General features: G+C 29.9%; 1 protein-coding gene and 1 pseudogene across 1 annotated transcript; both read left to right on the forward strand.

The window, feature by feature from the left end:
• Positions 1-1410: 1410 nt before the first annotated feature.
• On the forward strand, positions 1411-7098 carry LOC107008857 (probable prolyl 4-hydroxylase 9). The gene is made up of 8 exons (XM_015208059.2): positions 1411-1751; positions 1973-2086; positions 2952-3109; positions 3583-3685; positions 5159-5254; positions 6228-6293; positions 6387-6506; positions 6891-7098. Exons 1-8 carry the CDS (start codon positions 1629-1631, stop codon positions 6975-6977), a joined length of 867 nt encoding a protein of 288 aa, XP_015063545.1. The 5' UTR covers positions 1411-1628; the 3' UTR covers positions 6978-7098.
• Positions 7099-9766: 2668 nt separating this feature from the next.
• Positions 9767-12012, forward strand: LOC107009457 (annotated as a pseudogene).
• The last annotated feature ends 3690 nt before the right edge of the window (positions 12013-15702 follow it).

Raw genomic sequence — 15702 nt, forward strand, 5'->3', positions numbered from 1 at the left:
CCTGGAGAATTTTGAGAGAAATGTGAGTGCAATTTATAGTTGGTGCATATCTTTGTTTGTCACGTCTAATTAATGTATCAAATATGTGAATTTATTATTATAAGATAACACCTCTAATTAGTTACATTCATTTGTTACCTTGTCTTGCTTTATGAAAGTTGTTAACTAATTATTTTTCGTTTGACATTATCAAATTACTTGAGATAAGTTGTTAAATTATTGTTTTTTTTTTAATTTCATATCTAAATTATTGAAAACTTGAGTTTCAATTCTAAACTATCACTTATTAGTTTGAGAAGCACACTATAACGATGTGTGTAATATACAATGAGATTCTTATGTTTATGAGAAATAATTAATGATTATTTTAAGGGAAAAGAGTTAAAAATGTCCGTAAACCGTGTGAAAAGAACAATTTGTTTATAGTTTAGCTCAAAAATGCCTTTGTAATCAATACTTTGGTCCGGAAATGTCCTTATAGTTACAAAATGGGTTTAAAATGTCCTTTTACGAATAAATATATTTTTTTTAAGCATATCTCTTTTTTAATTAAAATATTATTAAAGAACACTATTCTTGTTTTATTTCTTCTAAAATCACTTTAACAAATAAAAATGTAGAAAATAATTTTTTAACTTCATTTATCAATTAAAACAGAATAATTTCATGTACCCTTTCGACATACAATATATTATATATATATATAAAATTATAGTATATCCGTCATTAATTTATATTTATATAACGATAAAAAAATAATGATAATAAAATAAGAAATATATTTTTTATTTTTTTCTGATATGAAGTTGAATTAACATATGCTAATTTTTTTTAAAAATATACTATTAGAAAAAGAATGTGTTAAAAAGAAAAAAATAATATATTTATTTGAAAAATGAGCATTTTGAGCCATTATATAACAATAACAACATTTTTGGATCAAAGTATTGACGACAAGGATATTTTTGGACCAAACAGCAAACAGAGGGTAATTTTGTTCTTTTCGTATAGTTTAGAGCATTTTTCAGCCAAAGTATTAACGATAAGAAAATTTTTGAACCAAACTATAAATAGAGGACATCTTTGTTCCTTTCACATAGTTTAATTTGTTTTACCCTTTTCCCTTATTTTAATAGTTTACAACATATAAGATTCTTATATTTATGAGAAAATATACAATATAAAAATTTCATATCACATATCTAAATAGATTTTAATTTCATCTTATAATTTTGACCAAACAATCCTTAATTAAACAGGTTCGAGCCATTAAAAAAAAGGTTTTTCGTAATAAGTGTAATCGGTTCTCCGTTTTTACTTAGACACGGTAAAGTGTAACTGACTGTATATTTACAGATGGAGTAATTATTAGTACTATTTTTGTTTTCTTCAAAATTGAGTAGTGATCTTCAAATTCGTAAAACATTATGGATTAAATTGTAATTTGATAATATTCAAACTGTACGTGCTAGGCGCTTTCCTTTTAGGAAACGAAGATGACGTTCCGTTGAATCAGAATTGAGGACTTTCCACCCGCCGACGGAAGTCAAAGGTCGTCGGTATTTGATCGCCGGACTTTGTGAACTAATACAAGTAGTATTTTTTTTTCCACGGCGATTCCAATCAAAATGAAGAGCAGAGGGAAATCAGTCATCGGAGGATGGTGGAACCTAGGCTTACCTTCCGTATTTCTATTATGTCTCTTCTTCTTCCTCCTCGGATTATTTGCTTCTGTTCTCTTCTCTCAGCAGGTCCTTTTTATTTTCAAATCGTTATTTATACTTAATTACATGTTTTTTGGTACATTATTTGTTCAGTAGGTGCAATTGAACATGTAATTTTGTACCAAGTCTGCAATTGCTGTCACAAAGTAGAAGGAATAGCTAGTAGTGCTTACTAATTTTTTGTAAATCTGGATCTGCGCTGTTTGTATATATGTGCTGATTGAACTTTTGGGTATGGTAATTGGTAGGATGTACCTACTGTAAGGTCGAGGGTGCTTGAATCTGTTGATCTGGAGAAGGACTTTAATCCCTTGCCTACCGGTGTGTCTGGAGATGATTCCTTCACTTCCATCCCCTTTCAGGTGTGTTTCTCTAGTTTCAGTTTTTAAACTGTCAATTCTCCTTGTTTCGGATTTCAGTTCTCGTTTCTGAGCAGGGCGAACTGAAGTGTCCAGATATTCTGCTGTGTAATCAGTTGTCAATTGATTGCCATATTCGTAAAATAGATTTCTAAGAGTTTCCATAAGGAATATTTGTCTAAGATGTTTTTCTAATATTGTCCCCTAAATTTTGAGCTCAAATTAGCACAAAGGGCTTGAAGTAAGTAACATGTATAGATTAATAACAAATGTTCAAACTGGCACTATAGTATATATAATATATCAAGTTTTAAACTGCATTTGCTCCATTATTCAGGGGCAGAATTTGTTAATAATCTAGTTGTACTCTTATGCTGATGTAAAGATAGGCTATGAGATAGATACCAGGCAAGAGCTCAGAGGTTGTTTCATCAAGTGTAAACCCAGGTTTTCTCCATGTTTACAAACTTATTAGCTAGTAAATTGAATTCTGAAGCAGCTAGGAAATGTTTATCAGACATGCAGAGCAATCTTGCTTTGATATATATCCTCCCAACTTTTCACTTTTCATTGGATTTGATCAAGGAGTTTCATTGTCCATTGTAATACAGTTTGATAAGTCACCCTTAACAAGGTCTGAGATTTTTGCCTCTGACTCAAACGCATCATGTATGTACGTAGGTCACATCTCTGCAATAGCTGGGAAGATACCATATTAACTTGTTTTATAACTTAAATCTATGTTGCTAAACTTGTAATTATTTAAATCATTCTGTACTTATAAACTCTATGAGGGTTCTTTATGTCTAACTATTATTAAGTTCTTATATTGAGTTTCCCTGTAAATATATTTACATTCTTTGGGTAGGTTTTAAGCTGGTTCCCTCGTGCATTATACTTTCCCAATTTTGCGTCTATAGAACAATGCCAGAGCATAATTAAGATAGCAAAGACAAGTTTGGAACCATCATCATTGGCTCTTCGCAAAGGAGAAACAGAAGAGACCACCAAAGGAATTAGAACGAGGTATATACGACTCCATAACCCTCATTTTTGTCAATCACTTTCTATCAGCGAACTTTCTATCAATGTTTAACATGAACACCGAGACATTTATTTAAGTCTTTTCATTGTCTTAATTTCAGAGTGATCAGATTCTTATTAATTAGGTAATTTTTTCCAAAACTTATTTGATAATGTCAGAAGATCTAAACGATAATCAATTCAAACATGACTCCTTCCCATTTCTGCTAAACTAGGTCACTGAATATATGGTGTGTGTTCATTTATCATCTTGTTTTGGAAGACAGAGCGAATTCATGATGTTCAAACCACATGTGATTTGTTCTTTTTAAAGTTTGAATGACTTGTCTCTAATATCTTGTAATTTGCTCCAAAATATAAGAATATGATAGAACTTTGCGCTGCATGTGTTAGTATCTTTGACAAGAATCTACATACCGTGCATGAGATTTACATTATCTTGTCAATTTCTTTAGTTCTGGCACGTTTATAAGTGCATCAGAAGACAAAACTGGAATCTTGGATCTTATTGAGGAGAAAATTGCAAGAGTGACAATGATCCCCAAGACACATGGTGAGGTAAAGTTCACTAACATTTATATCTTATATAAAATGCATTAAGCTCATAAGTACTGCTTATAAAAAAATTGCATTAAGCTCATCTCACCACATGTAGTCTTTGATTTTGCTTCCATGTCTCAGATATTATTGATCTGATAAGTGGCAGAATTTTGGAAGAAAATCATTCTAAATCCCCCCACCCCCCAAAAAAAAAGAACCAAAAGGCCCCATCCAAACGGCTACCCCACCTATCTTGCTCAGTGCAACAGCAAAACTCTCGTTACTCTGCATCCTAGTTTAGTTGTGGCATCATTTGTGTAGTGCTAGTGTTTGGGAAAAAAAAGATTGTGATTTTGAAACTAGTTAGATATCTTAATAAAACTATAATATAAACTTCCCATTTGTATCTCGTTTGATTGGCATAGAATAAATTATGTGGACTTCAATTTGTTTAATTCTTAAAAGCGAATATACCAAGAAAAAGATTAAAATGTTTATTTCTGATAGCTTTGAGAATTTAAAAGAAATGGGTCCAATTTAGCTGTTGAAGTAATCTTATGTTATCAAGTGATATACTGAAGAACTTAAAAGAAGTGGGCCTCATTTTTCATTTTGATAAGGAGTATTTTAGCCTTTGTATACAAGATCAATACTTCTCACTGAAACACTGATTCGTCATGTTAATCTGAGAAGTGATATTTGAAATTTGAAGTTCAGAGTAATGCCTATTAAGTTACAGACTACGGTGAAGTAATAAAAGAATTCAGAATAGTAATGCTATGAAACTCGGATGACAGTTTACCGAATTTGGCAGGTGACTTTGAGGCCGTTTATTCTAAAGTAGCTAAGATGCAAGAGATTATGGTATAGAGTAGGTGATCATAGATCTCATAATGGTGTGGATACACTGCTTCTAACAAGAGATTCGTTTTCAAAGGACAAAACCATGAGTCAGTGGGTCAAGTTTGCAGTTCTAAAAGAGACAAAAAACACTAGTTGATTCTTTCTATTTGTCCTAGCCCTGGTGGACAGAGTTACTAGGTACCTATTGCTGTTGGGAGTTGGCAGGTATACTGTGGAATTAGTGGACGTGTGCGAAAGGTGGTCCAGACACCACGGTCATCAAAAAAAATAAAATCTGCGGTTTGATTAGCATCTGAAATTGCCTGGTATGGAGGTTTTGAGCTGGTTTTCCATAATACTTCGGTCAATTTCTTTACTGGATTTTGCTTTGCAAGTAACCAAATATATAACACATGTTTGTTCCTAGTACACGTGACAATTTGCAGCTTGTCAATCTGCTAACTTGATCATTGTAGATTAATAAACATTGGTGTGATTGTATCTCAATTTTCTCTTTATCGCTTCTTACTGATTTTGAATGATTCTCTGCTTCAGGGCGATGCTAAGTGTTATATTCCTCCGGTCATTATTTTTCTTCAAGCTGAATAATTTGACCTTTGCTCTTCGGTGAACTTGTACGTGTTTCAGGCGTTTAATGTTTTGCGGTATGAAATTGGGCAAAGATATCAGTCACATTATGATGCTTTCGATCCTGCTCAATATGGCCCTCAGAACAGCCAAAGGGTTCGTATGAACTAAATTTTGCAGTGGTGCTATTTTTTCTAATTGACTCACTATTTCTCTTGTAGTTCAATTGAAATCTTACACAAAACGGCATCATGGATGGTGGAATACTATAGTATTTGATTATCTGTGCATGATGATGTTGTGCTTATCCATGATTCCATGTTACTCATATACATCCTCCTCTCCCCAGGATTACATATAATTAGAATAGAAAACTTTGATGTGTTTGATTTAAGTATTGGGTTCTATGTCGTAAATAAGCAGAATTCGGTTGCAACAACTCCACATTATTAATATGGCATTTTACTCGCTTTACCTCAAAACTGCAGATGCAGGTCCTTCTGTGCAGTACTTTACTGAACTCTCTCCAGCATGTGTCAGATGACAAAATTGATAAATAAATATGCTGCTTTATCTCCGATTGGAATATTTTTTTCAAAGATGGGGGCAGTTTTTTTATCATTAAGCATGTGTATTTTGCGAGAAAATTTATCAAAAGAAATTATTTGCATGCTTTAAGTGTAAACCATCTTTATTTGTACAATCTAAATATCACTCCTAATGAAAAGTCTCCAAAGCATGTCGCTGTCTACTGTTTTTTTCAGTTAGAAGATATTGTTTTATCTTTTGACTAAAGAAATCCAATTGTTATCGTGTTTACCGTTACTGCTCTAGTAATTTCTCTTCAATAATCAAGATGATAATAATTGTTCTGTTGGTTTCTTATCTTGCCATTGATGTGACATCCTCTATATCCAACTTTATTCTTTTCTTCATGGAAAATTTCTGATCTTAACTTCAATCTTGGAAATTGGAACCATCAGGTGAAAATGTGTCGAGCAAGTACAGGGATTGTACTACGCTTTTAACCATGACATATTCATTGGTCGAGAATTTTTTCACTGGCATTTAATGTTAAGGAATGCTTGTTTTCACTTGTCTGGACTAAACTTTCATTAATCTCATCTAGGTTGCATCCTTCTTATTATATTTATCTGATGTTGAAGAAGGTGGGGAAACTGTGTTCCCTTTTGAGGTGAGATCAAGTTACTCTCTACTCTCTTTCTACCGATCACTACCTATCTTTGTGTGCCTGACTTGTAAATGGTCCTTTGTGGTTCATCTACAGAGCGCACAGAATATGGATGGTACCTACGATTACAGCAAGTGTATTGGTTTGAAAGTGAAGCCACGCAGAGGGGATGGACTTCTATTCTACTCGCTGCTTCCAAATGGTACAATTGATCTGGTGAGCTATTCGAATGCATTCATTGTTACAGTGTATTTTCTGACTGTTCATTGGTGATTTGTTATAAAGATCAATAACACATAGAAAGGAGTAATCAGTCAGTTAAGAAATTTGTTTCAAAGAGCTGATCCTCAATAGCTTAGCTGGAATACAATGCGAACTTTGTGCCATCTGTAGCTGCTAAAATCTAATGCTGCTATGTTAGTTTGCTTAATGCAATTAGAATATGCTCTTCGTCTTCCTTTCACGTCTTCCAGATGCAAGAAATTGTAAATGACAGTATATAAATTACCAAAGAAGTGGATGATCAACAGAATGTAATGCATAATTTCATTATTCATACACGGCCTTGCGATTTTCATGTTTGTTTGAACTTTAATGCAGACATCACTTCACGGTAGTTGCCCAGTAATAAGAGGAGAAAAATGGGTGGCCACCAAGTGGATCAGGAATATAGAACAGGACGAGTAAATGCCTGTACACTAAAGTGTTGTTCATTATGTATTTCTAGTAATTTAACCTGAGTGAAGAAAACAGTTTTGGAGTTGATAGATTTATATAATGTGAATTTATTGTATCCTTTCCAGTTCTTCATTTTGCATCTCTCTCCGACTTTTTTATACCATAACTTTTAAAAGGCATTATTTCTTTTTCAAATTTGATGCCCAATCAAAAACCTAAATTGAAATGGAGGGAGTATATGGTAGCAAAGCACATGCCTGGATTGTTGTATTCCATGGCAATTTGAGGAGAAAATAAAATTTCTTAACCACTTCCAAAATGAATAAGAAAAAAAATGATCTTTTCAGATTTTCTTGTGTATAACCACTTGTAAAATGGACATAATTTTTGTAAATAAAAAACTACGAAATCAATTGGTCGGCGTGCCTTCAATTTAAAGACGCAACTCACGAAAAAGGTTAAACTACACGAAGACATTTTCTTCATCACATAAATAAAGCAAACGATCCCTCAAATACATGTAATTGTCAACCATATCTAATATCTATCCACGAGGGTCCACCTCTTTTTAAATTATATTTTAATGTTTTCTTCATTTCAATTATCATATAGTTTATTTGTGTTTGAAGTTTAAGGAAGATTTTTTTTTTTAAAAAAAGAACACTTAATCTAGTGTAAGTCAAAAATATTTGTGCAATTCTAAACCATATCATTAATGATAAAATGAGTATTTAAAATGAATTAATAGATATAAATTAACAGAGACGGATCTAAGATTTAGAGTCACTGGGTGCCAAGCGGAGGCGGATCTACATAATGCTAAGCAGAGACGGACCCACATGATTTGATAGGGATGCACGTGCATCCGTTAACCTCAAAAAGAAATCACGTGTATATATGTATATCTATCGTGAAAAACTCACATTAAGTAGGATATAATCAACAGTACATCCATAAGAAGCGAAGGGGTGCCCTTATTTAGTTGGTATAAGATAGAGGATCCACTCGTAAAAATACGATTTAGTCTTATTTTATTATTTTTATTTTAAGTTTAGCTTATAAATCATATTTTAGCCATTAGTTACTAATCTAATACTACATTATTCGTTAATTATAGTAATAGTTTCGTTAACTACCTAAATTAAGATAGTATTGGTGCATCAAAATCTTCAAATTTTGAATTCGTCTCTAATGCTCAGTAGACTCATTGATTAAATCAATTTTAGATTCAGATAGAATTATTCGTCTTGTGGCTGAATGAGAGAGTATGATTGGGCGATGAACGGAAGACTGAAGCTTTAATTAATGACAATTTTTTGTTGTTCAAAAGTTTAAAGGAAGAGTCAGGATTTCAACGGTGAAAAGATTTTTTTTTTATCATATATTTAATCTTATAAAAAAACTCAAAGAATTAAATTAAATTAGTTAAAAAATAATTATTGATTAATACTTAATAATAAGTTAATAAGTAAAAAAAATCAAAAAATAAAAGAAAATGTGCCTTATGGTTTTAAAAAAATGCTGCTAGCTGGATCGATCCCACAAACTAAGACATATCAAGTAGATGGTCTACCATTACACCAAAGATTATTTTTGTTTTGTGAGTGGCACATTTATTATTTATATATATATAAATACTTATACACAAATAAAGTTTTCGTCGAAGCTTGTGAATGGCGTGACACCCCCACAGACTTTAATAGATTCGCATAGATATACATAACTTTTTTTAAATGATTTAAAAAGGTGAAGGTTTCCACGAGTAGCAAAACTTTTTAGCATGCTTATTAAATGCAAGTAGACTTTTCTCATAGACCCAACAATTATATAAATTGGAAAAAGAGGCCAACACAATAATGATATCCTCATCTACTTGATCATGTCTTGGTCATATGTACCTCGGTTTAAAAAAGAATGATCTATTTTTTTTAATTTTTTAAAAAAGAATGATTTTTTTCTTTTTTGATAATATCTTACTTTAAGATTTTTCACGTGGTATATTTAAGATCACAAAATTAAATGATAATTTTGTACAATTGACATAACTTAAATTTAGGATAAAAAGATTCAAAAATCTTTTTTATTTTATTAAATTTTGTGTCAAATCAAATCAGGTCACTCTTTTTTTTTAAAAAAAATTATAATATTAATTTGGTTAATCCAAAGGGTTTGATCTTTAGAACTTTTAATTCTTTTCAACTCAATTAATGTTGTATTTTTGGTTTTCCAAGAGTTATATAACTATTTTTTTAAAATTAAATTGAATTAGATTAACTCAGTATTCTAAAATTAATATTCAATTATTAACAAATTATAAGAAAAATATCATAAATTACTGTTGCTTTTATATCAATTTGTTAAAATTAAAATATATATTCTAAAATATCAATAATCTCAAAAAGCGAAAAGTATTGCATAATTAATTTGAGACATGAGTATTAAATTTATTATATTATAATTAGAGATTCTCAATCTAACATTTATTTGTGATTTTCGTAAAATTTCACATAAAAATCTATACTTTATAACTTTATGTTAAACTACTTGAGTATTAAGATAGAATACATCGATAAAAAAAAAATATTTGTATCGAAGATCTTTGATGCTCCAAAGTCAAATAAAATTGAAAAATAATTGATTCGACTGACCCCAGTATCGATCCACTAGATCTATCCAAAGTCAAGTTATGTGGCTTGCCAATATGAAAAGGATCAAATAATTATGGCATATGCTTCTTTTTTGTTACGTCTTTTTTTAATAATTATGGCATATGCATGCATTATCTTTTGGAGTTTAGTTTCCACACCACACAACTTTATTCTACGACCAAACATATATATTAATATAAATATCTAGAGCAAATAAGTAAATTTCAAAGTAAATCTGTTGTGCGAAGAGTACGATGGGAGTAACTAAAGAGGCTCACAATGTTGAAGTTATTGGGTCAGGCAAGACTACCGTGGTACTTGGTCATGGTTTTGACACTGATCAATCAGTTTGGAAACATCTTATTCCTTACTTAATCGATGATTATCGTGTTGTTCTTTATGACAACATGGGCTCTGGTTCGACTAATCCAGATTATTTTGATTTTGAACGATACGCCACTCTCGAAGGTTATGCCTATGATTTACTTGCCATTTTAGAGGATCTTCAAATTGATTCTTGCATATATTTAGGACATTCTTTGTCATCCATGACTGGTGTTGTTGCTTCTATATTTCGTCCTGATCTCTTTTCCAAACTCATCTTACTTTCTGCTTCACCAAGGTGAGATCATCAATGTAATTGCCCTTCAAATTCAAATAGGTTTTTTTTAAACTTATATATGATATATAATATAGTGCAATTATTTGTTTGTTTATTTATTTATTTATAATTGTTTGTGGTATGAAAGAATTTCATGCATTTGCTTGATTCAAATTAATACTACCTACATTTGATTCATACTTTGTAATATTTTCACTATGTCTTCCAATTTTGAGCGTGCACAAGTAGACTTTTAAATTCGTATAAAATTGAACAAGCAGACACACGTATCCTACATGACGTGATACATGTAGGATGCCATGTAGGATACAAATTTTTCATGTAGGGTGTCATGTAAAACAAATGTGTCTCACTACAACAAAAACAACTTTTAGCGGCATTAAATATTGACACTATTAAAGAATGTTAAAGTCTTTACCGGCATTAGTTAAGTGTCCTTAGAACCAATGTCGCTAAAGGCTTTAGGGACATATACAAAGAGTGACAATTGCCGCTAAAAATACATATTTAGCGGCAATTAAGAATTAAATGCCGCTAATGGTCATTTTTGTTATAGTGTATTTGTTCAATTTTATATAAATTTAAATGTCTACTTGTGCACACCCAAAGATAAATGTCATAATTGCCCGTTAACGCCAAGCTATGAGTCATGTTTATATATTATGCCTTTTCAAAAAATATTTGGCATGTTTTCAAAGAATTCGTAAAAATAATTATATATTCAGTGTACTCTACTACTCGCTCTAGTATGAACTGTCGAGAAACTATTTTAGGGCCTAAATAAATTGTCACTTTCTACTAATGCCCTTTTAATGAAGTGAAATGATTAAGAGGAAAAATAACATAAAACTTCAGACTATTACTCTTGTAACTAATCAAGGTTATTTGTGCATCTTTACCAAAACGTTCAAAAATCTCAAGGGAATACAATTATAAGTGATTATCTTATTTAAAGAATTAAGTTGTTAGAGAAAATATATTTTTTATAGTTAATTATATTCTCAACACATTCACTCATGTGTGGGTATGATTCTTTTTCATGGGCAAGCACGTAGATATATTCTTTTTATTATGGATGTCGGTGAGATTCTATCTCAACAGCTCTGATACTATGTTGAAGTGTGTGAGCTTAAGTTGTTAAAAGGAACACACTTTTAGTAATATAACTTTAGTAGTTAATTATATTCTCAACGATACAAATGTTTCCTCTTTATATAGGTTCATAAATTCAGATGAATACTACGGAGGATTCGAAAAGGAAGACATTGATCAACTATGTCAAGCGATGGAGTCGAACTACAAGTCATGGATCGACGGTTTCGCGCCGCTAGTAATCGGCGGTGACATGGATTCAGTGGCAGTTCAAGAATTCAGCAGAACATTATTCAACATGAGACCAGACATCTCATATAAGTGTTTTTCGAACAATTTTCACGTTCGATTTAAGGCATTTTCTCTGTCGTGTTACGGTTCCTTGTCACATTATTCAGAGTTCCAAGGATTTGGCCGTGCCAGTGGCAGTTTCGGAATATATTCACCGAAATCTGGGCGGGAAGTCAATTGTCGAAGTCATCTCAACCGAAGGTCATCTCCCGCAGCTGAGTGCACCGGAGGTCACTATTCCGGTGCTGCTTCGTCATATTTCTCATGATATTACTATTGATCGCGAAGTTTCACAATAATTCACTTTTACTTGTTACTTATTTTTAAGAACAACTTTCACATATAGTACACACAAAATTCATATTTGTATGTTATAATAAAATTTGCATAATTGCGCTCCATAGCAAACATGAATACGTATAATTCGCTATACATATACAAAGAAACCAATTCATAATTCGCTATACATATACAAAAGAAAGCAGTTGTATATAAATCAATTGTACAATTTGTGTATGTATAAAACGAGAAAGAGAGAAAGACAAGAAAATTGGGCAGGGGAATATGTGTGTATTGTATAATTATAAGTGTATAGGACGAAGATATATGTATTTGCAAGTGTATATACAATTTTCTCTCATTTTTTACAAACAGAAACACAATTTATACATTTCGTTTCTGTTTGGATAAGGGATAGAAATGAGGGTGGCGAGCGAGATCTGGGAGAGGGGAGAGAAAGGAACGAAAATATATGTATATATACAATTTTTTCTCGCTTTATACAAACAGAAACACATTTTATACACTTGTGTTTGTACAAAAGTGAGAGGAAGCGAACGATAGAGGGAGAGTGGCAAGCGAGAGTTTGAGGGAGAGAAGTGACTGACAAACAGTTTGCTATAGGGTACAATTAAATTAAAGTGTGATTATAGCATTTAATTTGATTTATTATTTTACCATTATATACAATTTTCCCTATTTTAATAGAAATTTTTGTTTTTATTTTGTCACTTTTATTATATAAAAAAAAACACTTTTTTTTGCTTAAAATACCTATATCAATAATTGTTTTCTTTGATGAGTGTGCCAAGTCAAATAAAACAAATAAAAATGAATGGAGAGAGTATCTGGTAGCTATTTAATTTAGGTTAACCTATATTAAATAACTAGTGAAACTATTCGCGCTTCGCGCGACTATATAAAGTATTTATAAGATAGTAATATGAAATATGTAATACTTAGGTTAGTAGCGAATATATTGATCATATTAATATTTCTCCTTGTCTGCTATATCATAGATTTTTTTTGAACATATAAAATATATTTATTTATTTTGCATATGTATATTTTAGGACAAAATATTCACGTTGGTGAAGTAAATGGAATAAGAGATAATATGTTGAAATAACAATATATTGTATTAGGTTGCAAATATTTTATATGTTTTAATTTTCTCTATCTTTTGTAGGAGTACTAATTTTCTATTCAAACTCTGATTTCGTCAAAACAAAATTGATTTTTTTTGAACTTTTATTATTACATTTGCTTATTATAATTTTTTAAACATTAATTAAATATTTATAAGACTTACGAAAAATGAACATATAAAAGTTATGAATGATATTTAATATCAAACGTTACAAGTAAGATGAAGAGACATGAGTTATAAATAATTCAAATGTATAATTTTATTAGACATGAAATGTATTCTAATTATGTATTGATTTTATATATAAAATAAATAAATAAAAATAAGGGGTGAAAATACAAAAAAAAAACAGAGTAAATATAATAATCGGTGACTACATAAAAATTATAAATACATCTCAAAGCAAAAAGAATGAGACAGATTGTTACATACGCAAAAAATGGCATCATGAAAATAATATTTTATTTTTCAATTACTTTTTATAATTATAATAAAAATGAAACTAATCGTCACAAATTTTGTTGTTGTTAAAATGAAATAATTATATTAATAATTTTAATAACAAAGAGAAAGTAATACTAATACATTTAGCTAAATTATTTATATAAATAAAAATTTAAAAAACTCTAGCAAAAATAACTAAGTCGTTAATACAATTCAAAGTGAGATAGGTTATGCTTCATTTTTTTTCCTCCTACCATCTTCCTTTGCAAAGAGATCCGCCATCATGTTTTGATCCTTATGTCAAAGTCTTCATTACATGCAACCAACTGAATTAAAAAAAATCATATAACAATTAAAAATAATTATGTCAAAAGAAAGAACGAAATATAAACTATATTAATATATTTGTATATTATCATTTCAATAGTACTAACAATACTAAATAATAATTATTTCTTGAAATCTAACAAATATTATAATCAAACTATATTATATCTGAAAAACTAACCATTAGAAAGAGCAATTGCATACGGACAACACATTGTTAAGAATTACATATATTTTTTTAATCATACTTACTTGATAAATTATAATACAAACATAAAAAAAAATATATATATTAAGAAAGCATGTCTAAGTATATAAAAATAAAAAGAAAGACTTTTGAATGAAATATATCTTACCTTCATATACTTTTTTTGTTACATGTTAGTTAATTCACAAACCAAATACCAATTTATATAGACAAAAATAGAGGAAATAAAAAATAAAAATATACAATAAAATATTTCTTACCTTCATGTACTTCCTTTTTTGTTACAAACCAAACCTATATGATGAGAAGAGAAACGATAATTGTGAATGTGAATCTTTATGAAACTAATATGAATTTATAGGCAAAATAAAGAAATACCATAAGGCATAATAAACTTACAAAATTAATTTGGAGGTTGTGGACATAAAATTATGATTCTTTGATTAGAAGTGAGATAAACAAATAGAAAAAAATATAGAGAGCTTTTTTTTATAAATGTTCCTACATTAATAAAATATTTATTTGTATAAATAAAGTAATATATTTTTACAATAAAATAATTAATTTAAAATTAAAAAAAGTCAAAAATAAATAAATTATATTTCTCCTTTTATTATAAGTGAGATAAGTAAATAAAAAATATGAAGAGTTTTTTTTGTAAATGATCCTCCATTAATAAAATATTTATTTGTAATAAATTTAAGTAATTTTTTTAATTATATAATAATTAATTTATTTTTAAATAAAAGCAAAAAATAAAAAAGATGGAAAAAGTTAAATACAAATGAAGGCCACAGAGAGGTGTCACATCACTTTGATTTTGACACGTTTTTTGTTTGGTTGATAATTTGAAATAATTAATACTAATATTAAATAGCGCATAAGATAATATATATTATAATGCTTGATCGTATAACGTATGCCACATTTAATTGGTGGTATTATATAATACCTATACTAAATCATGCAACAATCTACTTATTATGAATAAGGCAGGAATTAGATTAATATTTGTGTAATGATCGCTTGACCCGTGTGCTTAAAAAAAGAAAGATAAACAATACAATCCCACTATATTAGAGCTTAATTACTTGTATTTATGTGAGTTTTCAATATTATTATTTCGATAATTATGTGAGTTTTCAATGTTATTATTTGGATATTTATGTGTGTTTTTTATATCCTAAGGATAAAATTATGTATTTTATATATGTATAGCATAATATTATTTGTTGACGTTCATGCTATAAATGGTTAAATACCTTCGCCCTGAGGGATTATTAGGGAGAAGGGAACCCTGCCTGACCTACTATTGCCAGATTCCTTGCTCGTATTCCTTTGATTAATAAAGTACGTCAAAAATACATCACCGAGATTGATCTTTTAGCGATAATAAATATAGACATTAATAAAGAGTGATAAAATAATTATCGACATTGGATCTAGAGGCTTTAGAGACATTTACAACGAGTGTTAAATGATGTTAAAAATATATTTCAGTGGCAATTAAATTAATTTTTGTCATTAATTAATTGTCGCTAATGATTATTTTCGACGTAGTTCACAAAGATGCTAAGACAAGGAATATGAAATCTTCCTGTTTAGTATAAACTATACAATTCAACTTACAAATTAATAAAGTTGGCTTTTTCACATACTTCAATCCCAACCCC

Source organism: Solanum pennellii, chromosome 2, assembly GCF_001406875.1.
Source record: "Solanum pennellii chromosome 2, SPENNV200".
Taxonomy (NCBI): domain Eukaryota; kingdom Viridiplantae; phylum Streptophyta; class Magnoliopsida; order Solanales; family Solanaceae; genus Solanum; species Solanum pennellii.

What these genes read in the sequence shown, in the direction of transcription:
- LOC107008857 (XM_015208059.2), top strand. Translation starts at nt 1,629, where the DNA reads ATGAAGAGCAGAGGGAAATCAGTCATCGGAGGATGGTGGAACCTAGGC. An exon ending in ACCAAAGGAATTAGAACGAG is followed by an intron (nt 3,110 to 3,582) that starts GTATATACGACT and finishes CAATTTCTTTAG; the next exon opens with TTCTGGCACGTTTATAAGTG. An exon ending in CAAATGGTACAATTGATCTG is followed by an intron (nt 6,507 to 6,890) that starts GTGAGCTATTCG and finishes ACTTTAATGCAG; the next exon opens with ACATCACTTCACGGTAGTTG.